The 21,854-nt window shown below is 57.2% G+C and overlaps 1 protein-coding gene and 1 pseudogene across 4 annotated transcripts; one reads left to right on the top strand and one right to left on the bottom strand.

Annotated features, from left to right (window-relative positions):
* Window positions 1–2,751: 2,751 nt before the first annotated feature.
* Window positions 2,752–20,844, bottom strand: MYO1G (myosin IG). 3 transcript variants are annotated; one of them, XM_032244311.1, is made up of 22 exons: window positions 20,599–20,844; window positions 18,587–18,795; window positions 18,284–18,377; window positions 17,180–17,345; window positions 16,919–16,972; window positions 12,419–12,529; window positions 11,977–12,093; window positions 11,157–11,381; window positions 10,914–11,059; window positions 10,378–10,492; window positions 10,043–10,213; window positions 9,765–9,835; window positions 7,936–8,013; window positions 7,620–7,752; window positions 6,714–6,880; window positions 6,091–6,298; window positions 5,655–5,878; window positions 4,967–5,111; window positions 4,441–4,545; window positions 4,136–4,249; window positions 3,067–3,221; window positions 2,752–2,992 (listed from the first exon to the last, which is right to left on the bottom strand). In XM_032244311.1, the coding sequence occupies exons 1-22, from the start codon at window positions 20,691–20,693 to the stop codon at window positions 2,836–2,838; spliced, it is 3,060 nt and encodes a 1,019-aa protein (XP_032100202.1). In that variant the 5' UTR covers window positions 20,694–20,844; the 3' UTR covers window positions 2,752–2,835. The 3 variants fall into 3 exon arrangements, with proteins under 3 accessions (XP_032100202.1, XP_032100203.1, XP_032100204.1); XM_032244312.1 differs by having other exon boundaries at window positions 7,936–8,010; XM_032244313.1 differs by lacking the exons at window positions 16,919–16,972; window positions 17,180–17,345; window positions 18,284–18,377; window positions 18,587–18,795; window positions 20,599–20,844 and adding an exon at window positions 14,558–15,149.
* Window positions 15,091–15,494, top strand: LOC116527361 (annotated as a pseudogene). Its single transcript, XR_004258515.1, has one exon. The product of XR_004258515.1 is annotated as a thioredoxin domain-containing protein 17 pseudogene (transcript).
* Window positions 20,845–21,854: the final 1,010 nt, after the last annotated feature.

The raw sequence follows: 21,854 nt of genomic DNA, 5'->3' as shown, positions 1-21,854 counted from the left end.
AACAGAAAGTAGATTAGTGGTTTCCAAGGGCTGAGAGTAGGGGTAGGTAATTACTACCGGGCAATGAAGAGTGACGGGTGATGGGTATAGGTTTTGTTCTGGGGTGATGAAAATGTTCTAAAATTAGATAATGGTGTTGGTTGCACAACCTTATGAATATACTAAAGATTACCAAATTGCACGTTTTCAAATGGTGAGTTTTATGGCGTGTAAATTACACTTCAATAAAGAAGCAGCAAGAGAGTACGTGAGGATAATTAACATATTTAAGTTTAATTATTTAATTATTTTATTTTTTAACCTCATGTACACTCCTGCCACTTCATTTTTTGAGGGGAGACCAATTTAGCTTTAAATGTAAAAAAAGAGCTGGGCGCGGTGGCTCATGCCTGTAATCCCAGCACTTTGGGAGGCTGAGGCAGGCAGATCACGAGGTCAGAAGTTTGAGACCAGCCTGACCAACATAGTGAAACCCCATCTCTACTAAAAATACAAAAATTATCTGGGTGCAGTGGCATGCACCTGTAATCCCAGCTACTCAGAAGGCTGAGGCAGGACAATCACCTGAACCCAGGAGGCAGAGGTTGCAGTGAGCTGAGATCCGGCCACTGCACTCTAGCCTGGGTGACAGAGCGAGACTCCATCTCAAAAAAATAAAAAAATAAAAAAGTTCACCTTTATGGTTCTGTTTCCTCACCTGCAAAATGGAGATAGCCATTCCCACCCCCAGAGCTGCTGGGGGACTGGACACTGCAGTAAGGGAAGCCACCCCACAAGCCCATGTATGGGATCTCCTCTTCCCACATCCCAGAATAAGGATTGCCTCTGTGTGCATGACATCACATGCCATGGCATGTAGTCCTCGTACCAATTTGAGGGGATGGTTCTAGTAAACTCGCTCTATTGGTGGGAAATGTGGATAGACTGGAATAAGTGGTAGAAGCTGGATTCCTATCTAGGCACTGTCCAATGCAAGCCAGTGACGTCATCCCAGTGTGCAGGCACCACTCCCCATCTGCAAAGTGAGTGTGTTGGTGTGACATGGAGCGCTTGTGCCTGCACCTGTAGCCACAAGTCCTGACATCATCCCCCCAGTGCCTCAGACAAGTCATGGAACCTCTGTTTTCTTACCAGTAACTAGGCAATAATGGTAACTCTCACCTCAAAGGTATTGGGTGGGGGATATTTGCAAAGTGCTATAACTACCGTGCTTTGTGAGTTTTCCTTTTCACTATGGTGAATGCTACTTACGGGTTTGTCAAAGTGTTGTGTGATGCGTGTGAACCTTCTGTCACCTTCCCCTTCCTAGCAAGTCGTCCCATCCCTTGGGCTGGATCTTAGGACCCCAGGAACCACCTGTCAGTTATGACTTTTTCCCTTTGAGGCTGTGGGCATAAGCAGGGAGTGGCCCCCCACAAGCTGGAACCCAGATGTGTCTACCACTCTGGACTTCCCTAAACTTATCACTCATCACTAAGGCCCTCCACTTAGCCTGGCAGCGGGGCTTCCAAAAGATCTGGGGGAGCTTTGACAAAGGTGGTTTGGGCTCTCCTCCCACTCCCAGTGCACTAGGGAGGAGAATGTAGACGGGAAGTGGGCAGATGCTGCCAGGCTCTCTGATCTGCAGAGAGCAGAGGACCCACCTAACGTCTAGGACTGTGTAGGATTGTGTGATTGAAAGGGACCCTTCACATCTGATTGCCCTATGAGGGAGGTGCCTGGAGCAGTCCTGAAGCCACCTAAGCCAGGGACAGACTGGGGAGTTGGCTGTGTGGAGGCTTCCGGGGCCTTTTGGGTTGGGCTAGGAGACAGCTGCCCTCCCCAGGGCAGGAGAAGCCAGACGTAGACCTGCAGGCCGGAGGTGACCCTGAGCCCCTGCACCTGCAGGTGCCTGGCCATTCAACAGGGGAGGCCTCGGAAGGCACAGAGACTGGACCCCTAAAGTATGGGATAATTTAGGTTATCCCATAAGAAGGAGAAGAGCAAGCTGTGGGGGCACGGGGACACCAACTGATGGAAAAAGACGAAGAAGCTAAAGGGATGAGGGCTGAGGGGGCTGAGGGGCTGAGGGGCTGAGGGGGCTGAGGGGGCTGAGGGGCCTGAGGGGGCTGAGGGGGCTGAGGGGGCTGAGAGGGCTGAGGGGCTGAGGGGGCTGAGGGCCTGGCGCCTGAGAGCCGCTGAAGGCTGGCAGAGCTGCCGGAGGTCCAGGCTGGGGTAGGCCTGGGGAAGGGGTGGTCAGCCCGGGGGCTTCGAGTGTCTCTCAAGACCTCCCTATGGGTCTTTCCCGGGGGCTGGGAGTTTGGCTGCAGGGCCTGTTTCTCAGTTACTAGACTCCAGAGGTCGGTCCCAGGGCCTCAGACACCCACATCCAGGAGGGACAGCTCGCGGCTGGGACAGCGTCAGCCCTGGGCCTCGACGGCTTGGCAGCACATCCCGTGACAGCTCTCGGGGCTGTTCTGTCCTCAGGCGTGCTCCCCAGCCCTGCCTGAAGATGAACCCCAAGCCTTCCCCAGTGGCGCAGTAGGAACAAGGCCAGGAGCCCTGTGGAGAGGGTCAAGGGACAACAACGTGGACCGGGAAGGCGGGGGCACAAAGGGCACTGCTTCCTCTGGAAAGCGGCTCCTGTCCCCAGCCGGGTCGCCGGGCCTCCTGCAGTCGGGGCCCCAGCGGGTAAGCGGGGCGCGGGCCGACCCGGCCAAGGCGGCAGCCGGAGCCCTTACAGGTGGGGCGGCAGCGGCTAGCAGGCGGGCGGGCGGACTCAGGGGGTTTATTGGCAGCGCGCGGGGCGTGGGGGGCGTACAGTCGGTGGCCTCGGGGTGCGGAGGGTGCGGGCGCTCAGCGGCTGGGCCAGAGCAGGGTGAAGGTGCCGCGGGCGCAGCGGAAATCGGGCTCTGGCTGCTCGGGCCTGGGCTCCACGGACACGAGGCGCCGTGCCCCGCGCTGGCTCAGCGGGATGCAGTCGGAGACGCGGACCTCCAAGGCGCGGCCCTCCCTGCGGCAGGAGGAGCGGTCAGGGCGGCCCGGCGGCCGGGGCTCCGCGCCTGCCACCGCCCGGCCCGCACTTACCCCTGGCAGTACGCGGCCAGCACGCCCACCAGCTCCCCGACGCGGTTGTCCAGCGGCGGCCGGGAGCGGTGCAGGCACACCACGAGGTCGTCCTGGCCGCGGGCGTGCAGCACCACCAGCTGGTCCCCTCCGCTGGTCACGCTCAGCCCCGTCACCTGAGCGGAGCGCGGGGTCAGGGTGCAGCCGCCCCGACCCGCACCCCAGCCCGGTCGGACTCACCCCCTCCCGGGAAGCCTCTCCCGAACCCGCACCGGCACCCGGGAGCGCCGCCCTCGCCGGGGCTACCAGCTCCCCACCGCCCCCCTCCTCCCTTTCCGGGCCCTGCTGACTGGGGGAAAGTTGGGCGAGGACGCTGCACAATAGGATTTTCTCCAGGACGAAGGGTTCTAGATCCTTGCTGTCCAATAGGGCCGCCACTGCTCGCCTGTGCTGCTGAGCTCTTGCATATGCTACTACCGCCTGGAGGAGCCGTTTTTAGTTCTAGGTCACTTTTACTACTTTTAAACAACCTCGCTGGCTGCGGGCCGGCTGCGGCATCCCTGCCCCTTCTTTTGGGACAGTCATGGGACCCCTGAAACTCTGGGAGACCCAGAGGTAGTCTGGCCTTGATCTCTGCCCCGTCTTGTGTGCAAGACAATTTATGGGAATAGCAGCTGCTAATGAAGGGAGCAAGTAGGCCACAGGGCCCGGCAGAAGGTTCCAGAGTTGGGGGACAATATCCCAAAGGAGGCCCTGAACACTGTGGCGAGGACTCAGGTCCCAGCATGCCCGGGTGGGAGAACCCCCAGTCGGGCACAAGTCTGGACAGGAGACCATTTGGCTTAGCTAGAGTGTGGGAGTGTAGGGAAAGGTGGCTGTGATGGTGGGGATCACAGGACCAGACCCTTAACCCTGTGGGCATGGGAAGCCACTGCAGGGTTTTCAATTTGGGTGCCACCAACGGCTGAGTTTTAGGATGGTCTGGACCATCACAGCTAGACAGTGGGGGAGAAGACTGAGGCAGTGCCCCGGGCAGCCCAGCAGTGCCCCTTGCAGATGCTGCGCACTGCCCGCAACCCACGTTGCTCACCGCCTCAAGGGGCACAGCCCGCATCACCCGGTACTGCCGGTCGGGGTCCAGCTTATAGAGGTGCCGGTCCGTGAGCAGGAGGGCCCGGTTCCGGATCTTGCGGAAGCGGTTCACCTGTGGGAGAGGTGGCTGGGCCCAGGCTGGTGCTGCCCTGTCACCCACCAGGGCCCCAGCCCCGGCAGTCCCTACTGGCTCCCCTCCCCAGTGATGACAGTTTTGGGAGTGTCAGGAGCAGCTGGGACTGTGCTGGGGTTGGCTCCAGTCTCTCCCAAGTGCCCCCCCAAAACTCAGCATCAGCTTCTAACCTTGCGGACGTGGCTAGAAAAGAGCACAGCCCCGAAGCCATCTTTGTCCCGAAGTGTCTTTAGTCGCTGAGCAAACAGGCCTGATGCTGTGGGATTGTCAGTAGCCTGAGGACAGATGGAGGGGAGGGGACTGCTTGGGATTGAGTCATAGGACCAGACTCAGTTGATGGCAGCACTGTGTGAATCAGCACAACTGTCCTTCATCTCGGGAAACTGAGTCACAGACATGTTCGTGAGCTGAGCAGCCCTGGATTTCCCGAGGGCACAGAGCCCTCTTGTGTTGATTTCTAGGCTGTGTCTGAGTCTGGCCCTCCTGTCGTCCACACCCACTCCCAAAGGCCACTGTTCCTGAAGCCCAGGTTGAGACCTTGCAGAGCTCTGGTGGGGGCTGGGGTGCAGGGCCACCAGGACAGACAACCCCAGGCCTGGTAGAGGACATCTGGGGGGACCTGTACACAGCGTTAGCCAAGAGCCCTCTTTGGCAGGCCACTTCCCCCTGGCAGCCCTGGATTCGCCTAGCACTTACGGAGGACAGGTAGTCTCGGGCCCAGGCTCGCCGGCAGCCCCAGTCCTGACGAAGCCCTTGCAGGGTCGCCATGGCGGCCACCTTGGCCTTGATCTGAGCCATATCTGAAGGGGGGATGTTCTTCACCAGCTGCCGGGCCCGCCACCTGGGAGAGGGCATGCAGTCAGACCAATGCTGGCCATGTGTTACTGTGCTCCCTGAACCCGCTCTCCACGGAGGAAGCTGAGCCCTCAGCCTGGCACTGGCTGCATTTCATGTCTCCTCTGCTGGCCTCTCTGGTCTCGTCCCCTTGTGCCTAACACTTCTTCCTAGAAGGTGGCCCAAAGAATAGCAGCTGCCCAGAACCCTTCCATCTGAGCATGCTCTGTGCCCCTCCTTCTGGAGAACTCCTACTCAGCCCTCAAGACCCTGCTCAGATGCAGAATCCCCCGACTTCCTAGCTCTGACGGGCCTCCCCCTGCAGGCTGCAGCCCTGGACCTTGAATGCCCATCATAGTACCCAAGATGGTCAGGGGTCTGCACCATCTGTGGGATGTGGACAGTCAGCTAATGTGGCACAGCACCCCCCTTCCCACCTGTCAGGGGACTGGTGTGTACTCCCATCCAGGCACTGCAGGCCCAGGATGATGGGTTCAGGTGTTCAGTGGATGCTGGCTGAATGGAAAGTGTGGTGGGCTGAGGGCAGTACCTGGAGAAGAGCGCTTGGCAGGTGTCCTGGAATGGCTGCAGCACAGCGGGGGGCAGTGGCCACACAAGGTCACGCCCGTAGAGCGGCGGCTGCCTTGCAGCCTGGAATCGCCGCTGCAGCTCAGCCAGGTGAGCCCGCACCTTGTGTCTCCGGAACCAGCGCATGATGGTGTAGACAGCCCTCAGCCTCCGGCAGCGCCACCTTGCCAAGGTGCCCCGCCATGCCTGGGTGGGCCAGGCGGGATGGGATACACAGTCAAATTCAGCCAGGCCCCGACCCTGAACCCCAACCCTGGCCCTAAGCATTTATTGAGCACTCCATGGCCTATCTCCATCAAGCAGAGATGCCTGTGAAACTTACAAGAGTGTTTGTGGCCCCTGGGACACATGCTTTCCCCATCCCCATAGTGGATGCCTGCCTGCCCCACCCACCTCACCTTCTGCAACAGCAGCACAATGATGGGGATGAGGCGGGCTCGGCTCTGCTCCAGTGTGACCAGTGTCCGGGGCGAGCGGATGAATAGTTTGCTGTGGCCAAAAGCCACATCCCCCTGCAGCCCATGCTGCTCCAGAAGAGCGCTCACAGCTGCCTTGTCAGAGCCCAGCAGGTGGTTGGGCCATGTGTACTCACAGGTCATCTTGTACCTGTCACCACAGGATAGGGCAATGTGGCCCAGCCTTCAAGGAGAGATCATGGAGCCCATCCTGCCCACCCCACACCTGAGGGGACAGCAGTGTACAGAGTGTCCCCAGGGCAGAAATCCTCTCAGTGAGTTTCTGGAGCACCTTTGACACCTGTGCACACTTGTCTCCCTATAATACACACGTCCTCACATGTCCTCATGCAGTCCTCACACCAGTGTTCCCACCTGTGTGTCCCCACATGCGTGTGCTCACACACATGTCCTCCCAGACATTTTGGTGTCTTGAGGCCAACAGCATGCTGGTTCCTCCTTGCATTGTTGTTTGTGATGTGCTGTTTGGGGACCCTCTGCTCCTACCCCTTGGGCTCCACACAGGGACTACGGCCTACAGAGTGATGGGTGGCAGGTGCCAGTACCTGAGCAGGAATCGAGAGTAGGGCTGGCGGGAAGCAAAGCCAGCCCTGCGGACCCTCACATTCTCCAACAACCCCAGGTATGCGACCTGGTGGCGACAGTGGTTCTCATCCAGCTTCCCAGCCACCTTGTCCTCGTTTGGCTTGATACAGCGGACATAGAAGGGCTCCTGCAGGGACAGAGGGGACTTGGAAAGGGTCTGCCCAGCAGCACTGTGCACCCTGCCCCACACCAGGGGCTTCCCAACCCCTCAAGGTCTCAGGCCAGGAGGAGAGTTGGGAACAAGGGAACTCAGCAGAACAAGGGCCCTGGAAGTCCTAAGTGTTGGGCAGAGGCCAGTGAGGCCAGGTTCAGAGCCAGGTTCCAGCCCGGGAGTAAGGGGGACAGGAGCAGGCCTCGCCCCATCTGCCTTCCTTCTCTCCTTCCAAGAACAGCTGACATCTCTTGATGTTCTGTTGCTAAGTTCACCCTAATATGTCCTCTCCCCCACCCTTCACCTGTTACCCCTCTGACTTTGGATCCAAAGCTTCCCAAGAAAGCTTGTGCTAGTTTCCTGTCCCTCTGGCCCCACCTGCCAGTAGAATCCTGGGTTTTTGCCAAGAGCTAGGCTGGGCCAAGCCAGCCCCCCAGCAGGGTCTCCCCAAGCCCCTCCCTGTTCAAGAGACAATGGGGCAAGGAGAAAGCTGGGTTCCCCATAACTGATCAAGCCTCAGCCCAGCCCCTGAGGCCACATGTCTCACCTGTGCAGTGGATGGAGTCCCCTGCTAGAGCAGATGTGGCTCATATAGACAGGACAAGAACGCTCCCCCCACCACTATGGTGTATAGAGGTGGTTGGGACCCTATTTGGCACCTAAGGGACAGAGAGAAGGATCCAGAAGAGCCAGGGTGGGGAGGTTTGGGACATACCTTGGAGGCCAGGTTCTCCACCAGGGCCACCATAGAGTTCTTGAAGAGTGTGCCGGCTGTCAGGGGGCGCTTGGTCACCTCTGTGATGTCCTGCTGACCATCTGGCCACATGGCCCGCAGAGTGGGGTCTGTGCTGCAGACACAGGCCACATTCCTACCCACCCTCAGGGAGGGCAGCCCCGCCTGCCTCTGTGCTGCCGATAGTCAATGCCTGACCCTCACCCTACTCATCAGGTGGGGGTGGGGGTCAGACCCCAGAGTCTCTGGGACGCCAGGGCCCTGGCCCTCCCTTTGGTGCCCAGCAAGCCATGCTCACCTGTTGTACAGCAGCCGCTTGAAGTCCTGGAAGAGGAAATCTCTGTTTTTGTCGATGAAGCCCTCCACGGAGTACCTGCCAGAAGCCAGGGCCAGTGAGGGAGCAGGGGTGGGGGTTGCCAGGCCAGAGTGCTGATAACCCCAGCAGCCCCACTCTCTTCCCATCAGTCTCTCTTCCTCCCTCTGCCTTGGCTCCTCTCTTTCCCCCTCACACCTGCTTTCTCTTTCATCACCTAAGACTCCCTCCCTCAGGAGACATTTCTCTCCTAGAAGTTGAGTTAAGTGGTTAAGCCCCCAGCTCTAAAGCCAGATGTCCTAGCACTGAGTCCTGCATCTACCATATGCATGCTGTGTGACCTTGCCTAAGCCATTCAACCTCTCTGTGCCTCAGTGTACATCAGTTGCTCAGAACAGTGCCTACTGAGTTTTGATAAACAGCGGCTACTGTCCATAGCTATGACTAGGAACTCCTGAGTCCTAGGTCTATTTTGATGTGTGGACACTGAAAGCCTCAAAATCACTGTCTAGTTCTTGGACTGCTAGAAAGGTCAGTGCCAGAACCAGCACAGTGGCTCATGCCTGTAATCCCAGCACTTTGGGAGGCCGAGATGGGCAGATCATGAGGTCAGGAGATCAAGACCATCCTGGCCAACATCCTGGCCAACCCCGTCTCTACTAAAAAAAAAAAAAAAAAAAATTAGCCAGGCATGGTGGCGTGCACCTGTAATCCCAGCTACTCAAAAGACTGAGACAGGAGAACTGCTTAAACATAGGAGGTTGCAGGAGCCCTTCAGTCTGGGAGGGAGATTTCGTCTCAAAAAAAAAAAAAAAAAGAAAGATTAGTGCCAAATCTTGGCTCCACCTGTAGCACCTGTGAAGGCTCAAGGAATGGAGATATATATATATATATATATATATATTTTTTTTTTTTTGAGAAATAGTCTCACTCTGTTGCCCAGGCTCGAGTGCAGTGGTACGATCTCAGCTCACCACAACCTCCATCTCCTGGGTTCAAGCAATTATTGTGCCTCAGCCTCCCGAGTAACTGGGATTACAGGCACATGACACCATGCCCAGATAATTTTTGTATTTTTAGTATAGATGGGATTTCGCCATGTTGGCCAGGCTGGTCTTGAACTCCTGGCCTCGAGTGTTCCATCCACCTCAGCCTCCCAAAGTACTGGGGTTATAGGCGCGAACCACCTCATGCAGGCAGGGCGTAGATTTTGTGAACAGATACATGTAGATGACATTGGGCTTTTTTGCCATCAACATCTACTCTATTTCCTCTCCTTGAGAAGTTCTCATGAAATACTTGCACCTCTCTGTGAGTCACCTTAATCATTTGGGATGTGGAAAGCAACACATAAATTAATAGTCATCATGACAACCTCTGAAGGACACCCAGGCTTTGGTACTGGGAGTGTGCTCTAAGTATGGTAGTGAGGCCTCACCTGGGAGCTTGTTAGAAATGCAGAATCTTGACCCCCTCTGCACCCTCTGCTCCCTTCCCACCCCCATGTCACCAGCCTGCAGCCCCCCCATCCCACAGATGCTTGTATAGGGTTGGGCCCAGACATGAAACATGGGTATTTTTTTTAAAAGCTGTCAGAAGAATGCAGCCATGATTAACCGCTATCCTCAAACCCTGTTTCCTGCTCTTCACTTGTAAATCTGCTGTCGGGCATGTTTTCAGTGTCTTAAAGGGATGAGGTGGCAGAAGGGGCCATAACACCTGTCTCCCAGCCACTTCCTGAAGCACTCCTGCCCCATGACACATGCCATGGTGCCTGTGGGAAGGCCAGGGATGTGATGGGAGGGGGCCCTTACGTGACGTCCCCTGCATAGTGCTTGATCCGGAAGTCTCGGCCAAATTCCATGGTCTTATCTGTGGGACAGAGCTATGGGAACACACGGGTCAAGGCACAAAAGGTGTGTGTGGGGGGATAGCCCTGCCTCCCCACCGCCAGGGCAGGGAAGGTCACCACAGTGATGACAATGGCACCAAAGCTGGGTCCCCACCCAGGGCCCACGAGCGTGGGCAGTGTGGTGCCTGTGGGACAGGTCCCACCAGCCCACTGTGGCAGCACTGGGACAGCTGGGGGCACCTGGCGGCTGGTGTAGTGCAGGTGATGGCGGTGGTGCGTGTCCAGGGTCTGCAGGAAGATTCGGTCAGTGATGGTGCCGGCAGAGCTGCAGGCCTCGTCTAGCACGGCCAGGATGCCACGGTGAGGCCGCTCCACCAGGTCCACGATGATGGCGTTGTTGAAATACTCAACCTGGGACGGATGCAGCCAGCAGAGAGGCTCCTAAGACCCTTCAGGCCACCTCCCCTCCTCCGCCCTACACTCAGCCACCTGCCAGGCCAGTCCGGGCCCCTCCCCAGGGGCTGAGGCCCCTCCACACCCTGCCACCTGCCCGCCCTCCAGGCCACAGTGCTCACAGTCTGCCAGGTGATGCCCTCGCGCTCGTACTCCTCCTGCTCCTGCTTCAGGATGAGCCGGATGAATAGCTGCTGCAGCTTCTCATTGCAGTAGTTGATGCAGAACTGCTCGAAGCTGGGGGTGGGGTGGGCTTTTCAGAGGAGAGGTTGCTGCTTGTGGAGTGCATGGTAATGGCTGGTAACTCCTGAACATCTCTGGTAATGTTCATGGAGGGTTCTGGTGCCAGCACCCCATGTGGCTTCCCTGCCCTGGACTCCCCCTTTACTCCACCCACACCTCCTGCATGTGCATTCTGGAGTGGACATGGGAGTCACAACCAGGAGTTACTCATCCCTCGTAATTCTGCCTTCCATCAGGGCACCAATGGCCGGGGGATGCAGCTGAGGCAGGCTTGGGAGCCATGAGCCTTGGGCCCAGGAACCAGCTGGGAGAAACCCACACATTCTTGCTGCCCAGCCCCAGCCAAGGTTTCCAGGACTAAGTGGGCAAGGCCGCTGGGCATCAGAGGTGGAGACGTGGTTGGCCAGCCACCCACCTGTTGACGGGAAACACCTCGAAGCCATAGATGTCTAGCACGCCAATGACTGTGTCCTTGCCATCACGCCGAGGGTCCCGGTCCCGGGGTTCCATGACACTGTTGATCCTGTTCACCACCCACTCAAACAGCCGCTGGTACACAGCCTGCGGGATAGGAACACCATGCTTCCTGCTGCCTCTGGACTGGCCTCCCCCATGAAGACCTCCTGGACTTCCCTCCCTGTGCCTGCCCCCAAAGTACCTTGGCACAGGCATCCCGGGCGTAGCTGGCCTCAGCCGCAGTGTGGCCCTTCTCTATGAGTTCCCTGCCTCCTGAGGCAACTGTGCGAGCCAGCAGGGAGCGGAGCACAAGGTCCCGGGGTGTGGCTGTCAGCTCAGCCACATGGTCCACCAGTGCCTCCTCGGCCACTGCCAGGCCCTCCTTCTGTGGCCCATCCTCCTCTGTCTCTACAAACTCGATGTTTCCCTGGTGATGGGAAAACCATGAACAGTCCAGGCTCCACGTCCCAAAGGAGCCTGGACAACTTTGGACAGGAAGGAGGACGGAGAGCAGGGGACATGGATGCAGTGGAGCCCAGCTCCTTCTCAGACCAGCGTGGTCAGCTGGCCACCATGGGCACAGGCACAGCCAGAGATTGGGGGAAGGGGTACACCGGAGTCTTTGCCAAGGCCTTGAGTCCAAATGATATGTGAATGACCCCATTGCATCCTCCCAGCAGCCAGAGGAGCCCTGCAGTACTGAGAGAACTGAGGCCAAGAGGCACTGAGTAATGCACCCAAAGCCACACATGACTGCACTAAGAGGCGGTCTGTATGATGCTCAGCTTTTACTGTGCTCGGCCGCCCTGGCCCTAAGAATGGGCTCTGTACCACATACCAACTGAGCTTATCACTCAAGCAGCTCAGTTTCTTCAGAAGAGACAGTCAGCCCAGCCACATTGCTGGGGAATCTCCAGCCAGTCTCCTCCTCCTCCTTGGGTGCCTCCTGGAAACCCCGTGGGGAGGTAGCTGGGAAACCCCGGTGGGGAGGTAGCCCTCCCAGACCTCTGAGCCAGACTCACCAGGTGCAGTATGGTAGCCAGGATGCGATACACAGACTCCACCTCTTCAGGACTGAAGCCAATGACCCTCATGGCCTCGATCACTGCCTGGTGGCTCCGCTCATCACTGTCCAAGGCCTAGGGGAGAAGGATCCATCACTCCAAAGCCACACTGAGCCCAGGACACCTGTCCCCCTTGAACCTTGATTCCTCCATCCCAGGCACCTGATCACCCCTGTCCCCTGTCCCCTCCCTGAACCCTGATTCCTCCAGCCTCAGCACCTGCTCACCCCTGCACTCTGTCCCCTCCATCAGCCATTTTCCCTCCGTCCCGAGCACCCTCCCCACTCACCCAAACAGTTCACATTACCCTGGCCTGTGCTGAGTGCTGCCCATTCCCTGCCACCACACTCAGGCCCTGACACTGAGCCCAATTTGAGCCCTTGGTGCCCCTCACACTCACACTGTGCACAGTCATGTTGAGTCCTGCTCCCTGGCGTGTGAAATTATATACAGCAGGGTTTCTGTCCAAGTGCAGTTCATGCAGCTGCTTGTCCTCACTGCCTCTCAGCAACTAGAGGACACAGACACCCTTTAGACAAATAAGCTCCCAGGATGTTCCCCCGTACACACACAGAGGCAGGAGAACAAACAGACTTGTGCTTCCTTCCAGCATTGAACCAACAAAGACGGAGGAAGGTCAGACAGTGTGAACATTTTCTGTGTGCCAGTGAGCTCCGTTTTGCTGTTCAGTGGGTGACGGAGCTCCACTTCAGTGGGAGCTATGACTCTGCCGTGAAGACACTGTCTTTGTGCCAGATCTCATCTTGGTGGGGAGCTCAGACCTTGTGGTGATACTGCCCTAGACCCAGGGGGATCCCACCTCAGTAGGCAGCTCAGTTCTGTGGAGACATGGCTCTCTTCCCAGGGAGAGCCCACATCCTAGGGGGCTCAGCGTCTGTGGAGACACGACCGGTGCCGCATTAACTCCCACCTCAGCAGGGAGCTCAGAGTCCATAGAGACACTGCCTATGTCCCAAAAGTTCCCACTTCACTGGAGGGAAGAGTCCATGGAGATCTTGCTGTTATTCCAGAGGGCTCCACTTCAGTGGGAGCTCAGAGTCTGTGGAGACGCTGCCCTGTGTCCCAAGGGCTCCCCCCAGTGGGAAGCTCAGATTCCACAGAGACAATGGTCATGTCGCAGAGAGCTTCCACCTCAGAGGGGAGTGGAGTCTATGGAGACACTGCCCATGTCCCAGGGAGCTCTCAGCTCCGTGAGGAGCTCAAAGACCATATGGACACCGCCAGTGGCCCAGACAGCCCCACTTCGTGGAAGCTCAGAGTCTGCATGGACACCTCCTGTGTTCCAGGGGGTTGAGGGAAACTCAGAGTTCTTGGACACTGCCTGAGTCCCAGGGAGCTCCACTTCAGTGGGAGCTCAGAACCCATGGACACACTGCCACTGTGGGTAAGCCCCACATCTGGGCACTGAGGAAGGAGAGCTAAGCAGATCCCCGGCACAATTAGTGCCTGAAGAATATCCTAGTTTATAGTGTTATTACTCAGTTGTTTCCTTTATATAATTCTTCATATATAATCATGTATTAGTTTATAGTTGGAATAATTAGTGCCTGAAGAATATCTTACTACTCAGTTATTTCCATATATATATATATATAATTATATCGTAGTTCATAGTCAGAGGAATAAGGGATAAACAGCTATATATTTATAAGTATGTCTTGCTTATAGTTGGAGGAATGTCTAGTGCAGACAGAGTGCAGAGCATGATTTAAGGGAAAAACAGTTATACCAGGACAAGAATCTTTGACCCAGGCAGCAGCATTCAGTATTGTAAAGATACCCTGCTGTATGGTAGGCTTGGAGCAAGAGCCTCTCCTCCTGAAAAAGGAGTTGTAGCACCTTGCGTCCAGTTCTTGCGGAAGACCGCCATCAGACCAGCAATCCTGTGAGCCTCCGAGGGCTTAAAACTCCTCCAGTATAACCGCACTTGGTGACTGTATAACTTGTCAGCTCTCTAGCTACTGTGCTGATTCAGATCATCCCCCTATAGAAATCACTGGAAGCTGCCAGCAGGTGGCCATGGACCTCGTCAGCTCTGTTGCCGCTCAAAGTAACCTCCTGTAGAATTCCCTAGAAGTAGCCTGCCTCTAGATAGAGACGTCGCACACTGCACCCTCTTCACTGCGCACAGCCCTCCTCCTTGCCTCGGTGACCTAATGAGGGTGGACCTCTTGCTTATTGCTCATGTGATTGTCTTGACTCTATCACTGTCCTTTAAGATGACCTCACTCACTATCATTCCCCCTGTCTCGTACCCAATAAATACAGACACTTCTGGGCGTTTGTGGCCTTGCCTGTCACGGTTTGTAAGTGGCGTGGCCCCCTGAGTCCAGCTGTCTTTTCCAGTCTGTCTGTGTCCTGTCTCTTTACTTTTCAGATCCAGTGCCTCAGCACAGTGATAGGGGACACCCCATGACCCTGTAGGGCTGTGGCCCTACACACCACTGTCCCAGTGAGCTCCACTTTGGTGGGAGTTCAAAAGCCAAGGACATATTTCCCTGTCCCAGGGGGCTCTTACCTCAGAGCAGAGCCCAGAGTTGGCAGAGACACTCCCTGTGTCCAAGACCAGGCCCACCTGAGTGGGCAGCCCAGAGTCCATGGAGACACTGCTTCACGTGTCCCACTGAGCTCCCACGATGGTTGGTAGCTCAGAGTCCTTAAAGACACTGTGCATGCTCCAAAGAGCTCCATTTCATAGGAGTTCAGAGTCTGTGAAAAAAACTCCGTGTCCCAGGGAGCTCCTGCCTCAGTGGAGAGTTCATAGTTCACGGAGACCCTGCCCAAATTCCATGGAGCTCCCATCTCATGGGGAGCTCAGAGTCTGCGGAGACCCTGGCAACATCCCAGGGGGCAATCCCCTCATCGGGGAGCTCAGAGTCATTAGAGACACTGCCATGTGCCAGCGAACTCCCTCTTCAATCGTGAACTGTGAGTCCAGGGAGACCCTGCCCACGTCCCAAAATCTCACACTTCAGTGGGGAGGTAAGAGTCTGTAGAGACCCTGCCAGAGGCCCACGTGGGCCCCGCCTGCAGCAGCTCCAAGTCATGCCAATGGCCCACTAAGAGGAGGTGAGTGTGTCCAGCTTCGGGTTCCACTGGGCGGTGGAGCAGCACAATGGCAAGACCATTTTCGCCTCCTTTTTGGGTTCTAAGGACACTAGAGGGGAAAGCTGGTGCCCCGACTGCGTGCAGGCTGAACCAGTCACACGAGAGGGGCTGAAGCACGTTCGTGAAGGATGTGTGTTCATCTACTGCCAAGTAGGAGACAAGCCTTATTGGAAAGCTCCAAATAATGGCTTCAGAAAAAAACCTGATAGTAACAGCAGTGCCTACACGACTTAAGTATGGAACACGTCAAAAACTGGTAGAATCTGAGTGTCTTCAGGCCAACCTTGTGGAAACGTTGTTCTCTGAAGATTAAGATTTTATGATGGCAATCATGTCTTGATTTCCTGATTTGTTCTAGTATCAAAAAACTGTATACTTGCTTTGAATTCATGTTAGCAATAAATGATGTTAAAAAAAAAAAAAAGCGAGAGAGAGAGAGAAAGAGATCCTGCCAGAGTCCCAGGGAGCTTCATTTCTGTGAGTGCTGTGATTGGGGAGGCGCCCTCTGTGTTCCCAGGGCCTCCCACCAGGGGGATGCTCAGTCTTTGGAGACACTGCCAGGGTCTCAGGCTGCTTTCACCTCAAGGAAAGCGCAGAGTCCACAAAGACGCTGCTGGTTTCCCAGTGAGCTCCCACCTCAGCGCAGACTCACTGGAGAGTTCCCAGGGGGCTCCCACCTCAGTGGAGCTGAGTCCTTACAGACACTGCCTGTGTCCCAGGCAGTGTGATTTCAGTGGGAAGTCAGAGCCATCAGGGAGCACCACACCATGGAAGCTCAGAGTCCTTAAAGACACTTCCGCATCCCAGAAAGCTTCCACCTCAGTGGGTGGTTCCTAGTCTCTGGAGACCCTGCCCGCCACCCAGGGATCTCCAGTCTCACGGGGAGCAGAGTCTGTGAGACACTGTGTTTGTCTCAGGGAGCTCCCACCTCAGCAAGGAGCTCAGAGTCCTTGGAAAGGCCGCCTGTGGACCAGGGAGCTCAGGCCTCAGAACGTAGCCCCGAGTCTGTGGAGACACTGCTGCGTCCCGGGGAGCTCGGGCTGCACTGGGAGCTGGGAGTTGCTGGGACCGTATCTGTACTGCAGGGAACTCCTACCTCGGTGGGGAGCTCCAGGTCCCTAGAGACACTGCCCAAGTCCCAGGGTGCTCCCAGTTCAGTGGGGCAGTTCGGCGTCTGTGGAAACACTGCCTGTGTCCCAGGGGACACGGTGGGCAGCCCAGAGTTTGGGAACACACCAATGGGGTGCCAGGGAGCTCCACTTCAGTGTCAAGCTCTGAGACTGCAGAGATGCTATTTGTTTCCAGGGAGCTCCCACCTCAGTGGGGCGTCAAACCTTGTGGAGACAGTCCCTGGGAGAGCTTATCTCAGAGAGGTGCTCAGAGTCAATGCCTGTGTCCCCAGGAGCACCATTTCAGGGCTGAGCTCTGATACCAGTAGAGACACTGCCTGCATCCCAGAGGATGTCCACCTCAGTGAGGAGCTTATTGTTCACAGAGACACTTTCTGGGTTCCAGAGAGCCCTCATCTGCAAGTGTCTCAGATAAAGGGGACACCCTGAATTTGTTCCCCACGAGCTCACACCCTCTTTTTCTGGGGTGTGGGGTGCTGGTTGGGGTGCGTGTGGTGGGGAGTGGGGACAATGGGCTAGGTGGATTGAGTGGGCAGAGAGGGGGAATTGGGGTAGCGACGGAAGGGTCACAAGCTGGCTGGCTTGCTGCCCTCCCCTTCCCCATCCCATTTTTCCTCCTCCCCCTGTCCTCAGTGGCTTACCTGGTAGAAGGCATGGAAGTTTCTTTCACCCACGTGCTGCTTGAGGACCCGAGACTGAGGAGAGAGGGGCAGATGGACTCAGGCCTGGGAATTCCCAGGTGCAAGGCAGGCTGGGGGTCAGAGAGCCCTATGAGGACACTGAGGCCCAGAGAAGGGCCACAGGGAGAGAGAGCCTAGCCCTCCTAAGCTGCACCATTCCCAGGCCTGGGATGGGTCTTAGCCAAGGCTCCCCATGGGGGTCTCCTCAGCCCACCTGCCCACCTTCTCCAGGAGGTAGCTGTGGATGTGTCCCCCGATCGGGTCCCCCTTGAAGTCGAAGTTGATGTCCATGTACTTGCCAAAGCGGCTGGAGTTGTGATTGCGGTTGGTGCGGGCATTGCCAAAGGCCTCCAGCACACAGGTGGACTTGAGCAGCACGTCCTTGACCCTGTGGGGGCAGAGGGGCTGGGGCTCAAGGCAAAGGCTTCCCATCTGGGAAATGCTGTCCCTGCCCCCAAGTCTTCCCCACAGAAGTCACAGCATCTCAGGATGGGTTCCTCTGAACTTGCTGAGACGGAGCCAATGGCCTGGCCTCGCCCAATGCTGCCTCTGAGGTTGTGTGATGGTCACTTCACCTCCGAGAGGCTGGGAAATGCACTTGCCAAGCTGGCTGTGCTCAGCACGGTCTGTATAGCACTGAGGTCCTTGTTTCTCATGGCTACCTCTTTCCCTCCCGGGCCTCAGCTGCAGGCTGGGGAGGAGGGGCCGTTCTGACCACCGGGCCTTAGACCTCCAGCTGCAGGGGTGGGCAGTGGTGCTGGCCATACGTGCTCAGGAACTGACAGTGCTTGTCCCCCCTGAATCCCATCTCACCCATCTTACTGCCTCTTAACAAGAAGAGACCGGCGAGGACACAGGAAGCTGCTTCCATAAGGGACAGCCCTGGTTTCCTGGTTTGCAGGCTCCTGGCCATCACCCACACAGCCACCTGGCATGCTTGGCCATCCTGGCCGAGGCCCACCAGCTTCTCCAGGTTTCCATGGAATCCCCCATGGGGAGCCTGCTCCCCTGTCCATGAGCCATTTCAGGCGTCTCTAGCCCCTGTTGCACTTATCCTCACCCTACCAGTCGCTGCTCCCTCCTCCCAGCTGGTGGCCCATGTCCCTGGGCTAGGTCTCACCCACCCACTGGAGAAGTCCTTGGCATGGGTCAGCCTGTCTCACCTCTGGGTCTGTTGGCGTTACCTGGAAACTTCCCAAGTTCCTGCTGAACTTGGCCTGAGCTAGGCTCCAGTTCCTGTCTCTTGCCCCTAGAGCTAGCCCTTCCGGCCATACTGAGGTCTCTGGCCTGCCATGCTGAGGCCCCGGGCTGCCGGTTGCCACTCACCTCTCCACCTCAGCTCTCTGACTTGGGTTGGTGACGGCAGCAATGTACTGCATGATGTGCTTGCTGGCTTCTGTCTTCCCTGCCCCACTCTCCCCTGCCAGAAAGACCAGAGTCGACAGCATCAGCCAGCTTGGCTCTCTTAGCGCAGCTCCCTTGTGTCCATTCATACCCCAAAGACTGGCAAGATGGGGTCCTAGGGCCCCCACCACGACACAGGGTGCAGGAGATGCTCTAATGGCCCTCCCAAATGTTCACAAATGAAGATGCCGAGGGTAGGGGGCGCCCAGCTGCTGGGACAGATACCTGAGATGACGATGCAGGTGTCCCTGGACCGGTGCTTCATTGCCTTGTAGGCAGCGTTGGCCACGGCATAAAGATGGGGTGGCCGCTCATAGAGCTCTCGGCCCTGGTACCTGGCGATGGCCTCAGGCCCGTACAGGGGCAGCTCCTGGTAGGGGTTCACGGACACCAGCACCTCACCGATGTAGGTGTAGATGCGGCCTTTCTCGAACCTGGACACAGCAGGGGCAGACCTCAGCACTCACAGGCTTATGGGCACCCGCAGGCCTCTCGCCACAGCCCACAGCAGGGCCTGGCCCCAGTAGGCTAGCACTCCCACCGCGAGGGGTTGAGAATGGAGAAGGGAAGGGGGCAGGTGTTGACCTCGCATCTCCCTGGTGCCATCCTGGGTGAGCTGAGCCACTTGGAGCCTGTCCCCATTGCAGCATAGAGTTTGGGGTCCACAGTGTTCTCCACAGGGGTCCCAAGGTCACTGGAATCATGACCACCCATTTTGCAAAGGGAACAGACTTGCCCAGACTGCACTGGGCGCTGCGAGTCAGGGCTGGCTCCCGGGATGAACCCCGCAGGGCAGATGGGGAGATGGGGCTGAGAAGGCGTGACTGGGCTGGGAGGAGAAGGAGGGGCCTCCTTGGCTGTTTCCTGTCTCAAGGCCTGGGCGGGAACCCAGAGACAGAAGGGAACCCCACCCAGCCCCACCCAGATGACAGGGAGGGGGTTGGGGCAACAGTGCCCAGCACCCGATGTACTTGCCTTTGCACCCCCACGCCCGAGCCTGTGGCCAGTGGCTGCTGCCTCTCCCCTGGCACAGCCTCAGACTTCTTGACCCTTCCCTTCACAAACTTGGTCATCAGTGGGGACAGATGTCTGTCCTTCTCTGACCTTTCTGGCCCTGGGAGGAGGACTGGCAGGCCTGCCCCTCAGACCCATCTCCCCTTGGTGTGTGGTACCCACCCCTCCCTGTCTCCCGGCAGCCTGTCTTGGGTGGGCCTGTCCTGAGGTTCCTCTTTCTCCACCACCTCTGACATGGGTTTTCCTGGGTCTAACTCTTGCCCTCCTACAAGCTGGGGGTGGGGGTGCAAGTCACCCACGTCTCCAGGGCTCAGTGTTCTCATCATCAAAATGGAGAGGACAGTGTTTCATAAGCTCATTTTGTAAGAATGAGTAGAACAATGCACACAAAGTGCTTAGCTCATTTCCTGGCTAGCCCTCCTCTCCTTGGGCCAGGCCTGCGGTCTCTCGACTTCTGAGCTTATCGGGGCTCCTGGTCCCCAGGCGCTGCCCAGGGAGCTTCCCGAGGATACCGCAGGAGGCCTTCTGTTCCTCCCTGGGAATCCTGGCATGAAGCCCAGCTATCTGCACAGCCACCCTACTGTGCCATGCCCCCACCTCCCGGGCTTCTCCCTGCCCTCCACCTGCCCTCCTTGATGGTAATTGGGCTCCAATATCACTTCTACCAACTGTGTCCTGTGATACTCCGTGCACCCCACAAGAGCAACACCTCACCCGGTGGGATTGTTTGGACCCTAGGGTGGGGCCTGACTGCTTCATCTCAGTGTCCCCAGGACTCAGGCCAGACCCCATGCATGAGATGACTCGAGGTAGCATCAACAACTGACCGGGAAGTGGCTGGAAGGAGGGCACAGCCCCTGGTGCCTCCTGGACAGAGAGTGCCTGATGGCTGTCTCTCCGAGAAGTGTCATGCCCTGGCCCCATTGGGCAGGAAAGAAGGGGCAGAAGATGCCTGGACTGTGTGGGAGGCAGGGGTGGGGCAGGGTAGGGTGGTGGGTAGCTCCAGTGCTGACTCGACCCCCCTGACAGGGACAGTTGCTTTCTTGTCTGTTCCTGTCCCCTGGGGCCATGCTTTGAGGAGCTCATTTCTGTCCCAGCTGGTCTGGGTGGGTATGTGCCTCTGCCCCCTCCTTGGACAGCAGCGTGCCTTCCTTTTTCCCTCAGATTTCTTCAAGGACTTGAGGTGGGAGACCCTGGGGGAGGGGAGCCTGCGGGGGACCTACCTGAGTTGCAGGTTCCTCATGAAGTCCTCCATGGTCACTTGGTCCAAAAGCACGAAGTCAGGTTTGCCATACTCAGAGCCTTCCTCGTCCTCCATCCTGCCGGCTGGAAACACTCAGAGCAGGTTACCTCACCTTCCTGTGCCTGCCGGCAGGGCAGTGAAAAGAAGGGGAAGAGAAGGCTGGGGAAGGCCCCTGCACCCCCGCCCCACCAGCCTCCTCCAGTGCTGGTGTGAAGTAGGAAGTGGGTTCTGGTCCTGGGAGGGGCTGCCCTCCCCACTTGTTACTCCCTCCCCCTTGAGGTGCTCTAAAACCTGCTTCCTGTCCCTGTGCCCCACAGGGAGCTGTGCCTAACGGTCTGGCCCGCTTGCACGCCAGGGCCGAGGGGCCGGATGCTGGATCCTCCCAGCTCTGCAGGGTTCTTTGCTGGCCTCCTTCGGAAGCTCCCCTCCACCCACAAGCAGGAGACAAGACTCCGTGGGTTGGTTTCCAACCCTGGCAGCACTTTAGAGTCACCTGTGGGACTTTAAAGATTTTTTTGACATGATCTTTGTTACCCAGCTGTGTGTGTCTGTCAAGTCAGAACTGAACACTAGATGCGATCTACTGTATGTACATTGTACCTTAATACAAAAATGAGAAAGGATCCTAATGCCCAGGCCTTTGGGGTGGGGGTAACAGCCTTCTTTGAAGTGTGAAGGTCACACTGGGGTGTAGATGAGCAAAGCTTCTCATATGACCTGCCAAGGGCCAGTGGTCCTAGCACTGCAGTTCTCCACCCCAGCCACGGGGGAGGGACAGAGGACCCTAGAGCATCTTCTGCATGGGGCTGGCTTTCAGTGGGACCCCTGTGCTGGTAACTGTCCTCTGCCTTGTACTTGCATCCGGCCGATACCCCATAAACTGCAGTGAGGACCAGGCATATGACTTTGTGCAGTCCCTGTGCTTTGAAGATGAGGCAGCACATTTGGGGAGCCACCGCATGTGGGCAGTGGCCAAAATCTCCAAACACTGCATTCCTGACACTTGGTGCCCTCCTCCTGGAAGAAGAGGGAGGGGTGCAGTTCTCTTAGCCTCCAGGCAGACTGGGAAAAGTTCTTTCTCATCCCAGGACCGACTAGGGCAGGTCACACCCATTCTCTAGCAACACTGGGGCAACTCTTTCATCAAAGGTCAGATGGACACATTTCTCTCTCATCCTACAAACAGACTGGGGGCATTTCTCTTTCACCCCTTCCCTCATACAGGCAGGTCAGAGG

The sequence above is a fragment of the Sapajus apella genome, unplaced genomic scaffold (genome assembly GCF_009761245.1).
Source record: "Sapajus apella isolate SASKATOON/1434 unplaced genomic scaffold, GSC_monkey_1.0 scaffold54, whole genome shotgun sequence".
Taxonomy (NCBI): Eukaryota; Metazoa; Chordata; class Mammalia; order Primates; family Cebidae; genus Sapajus; species Sapajus apella.
This window is presented reverse-complemented; position numbering and strand designations above follow the sequence as displayed.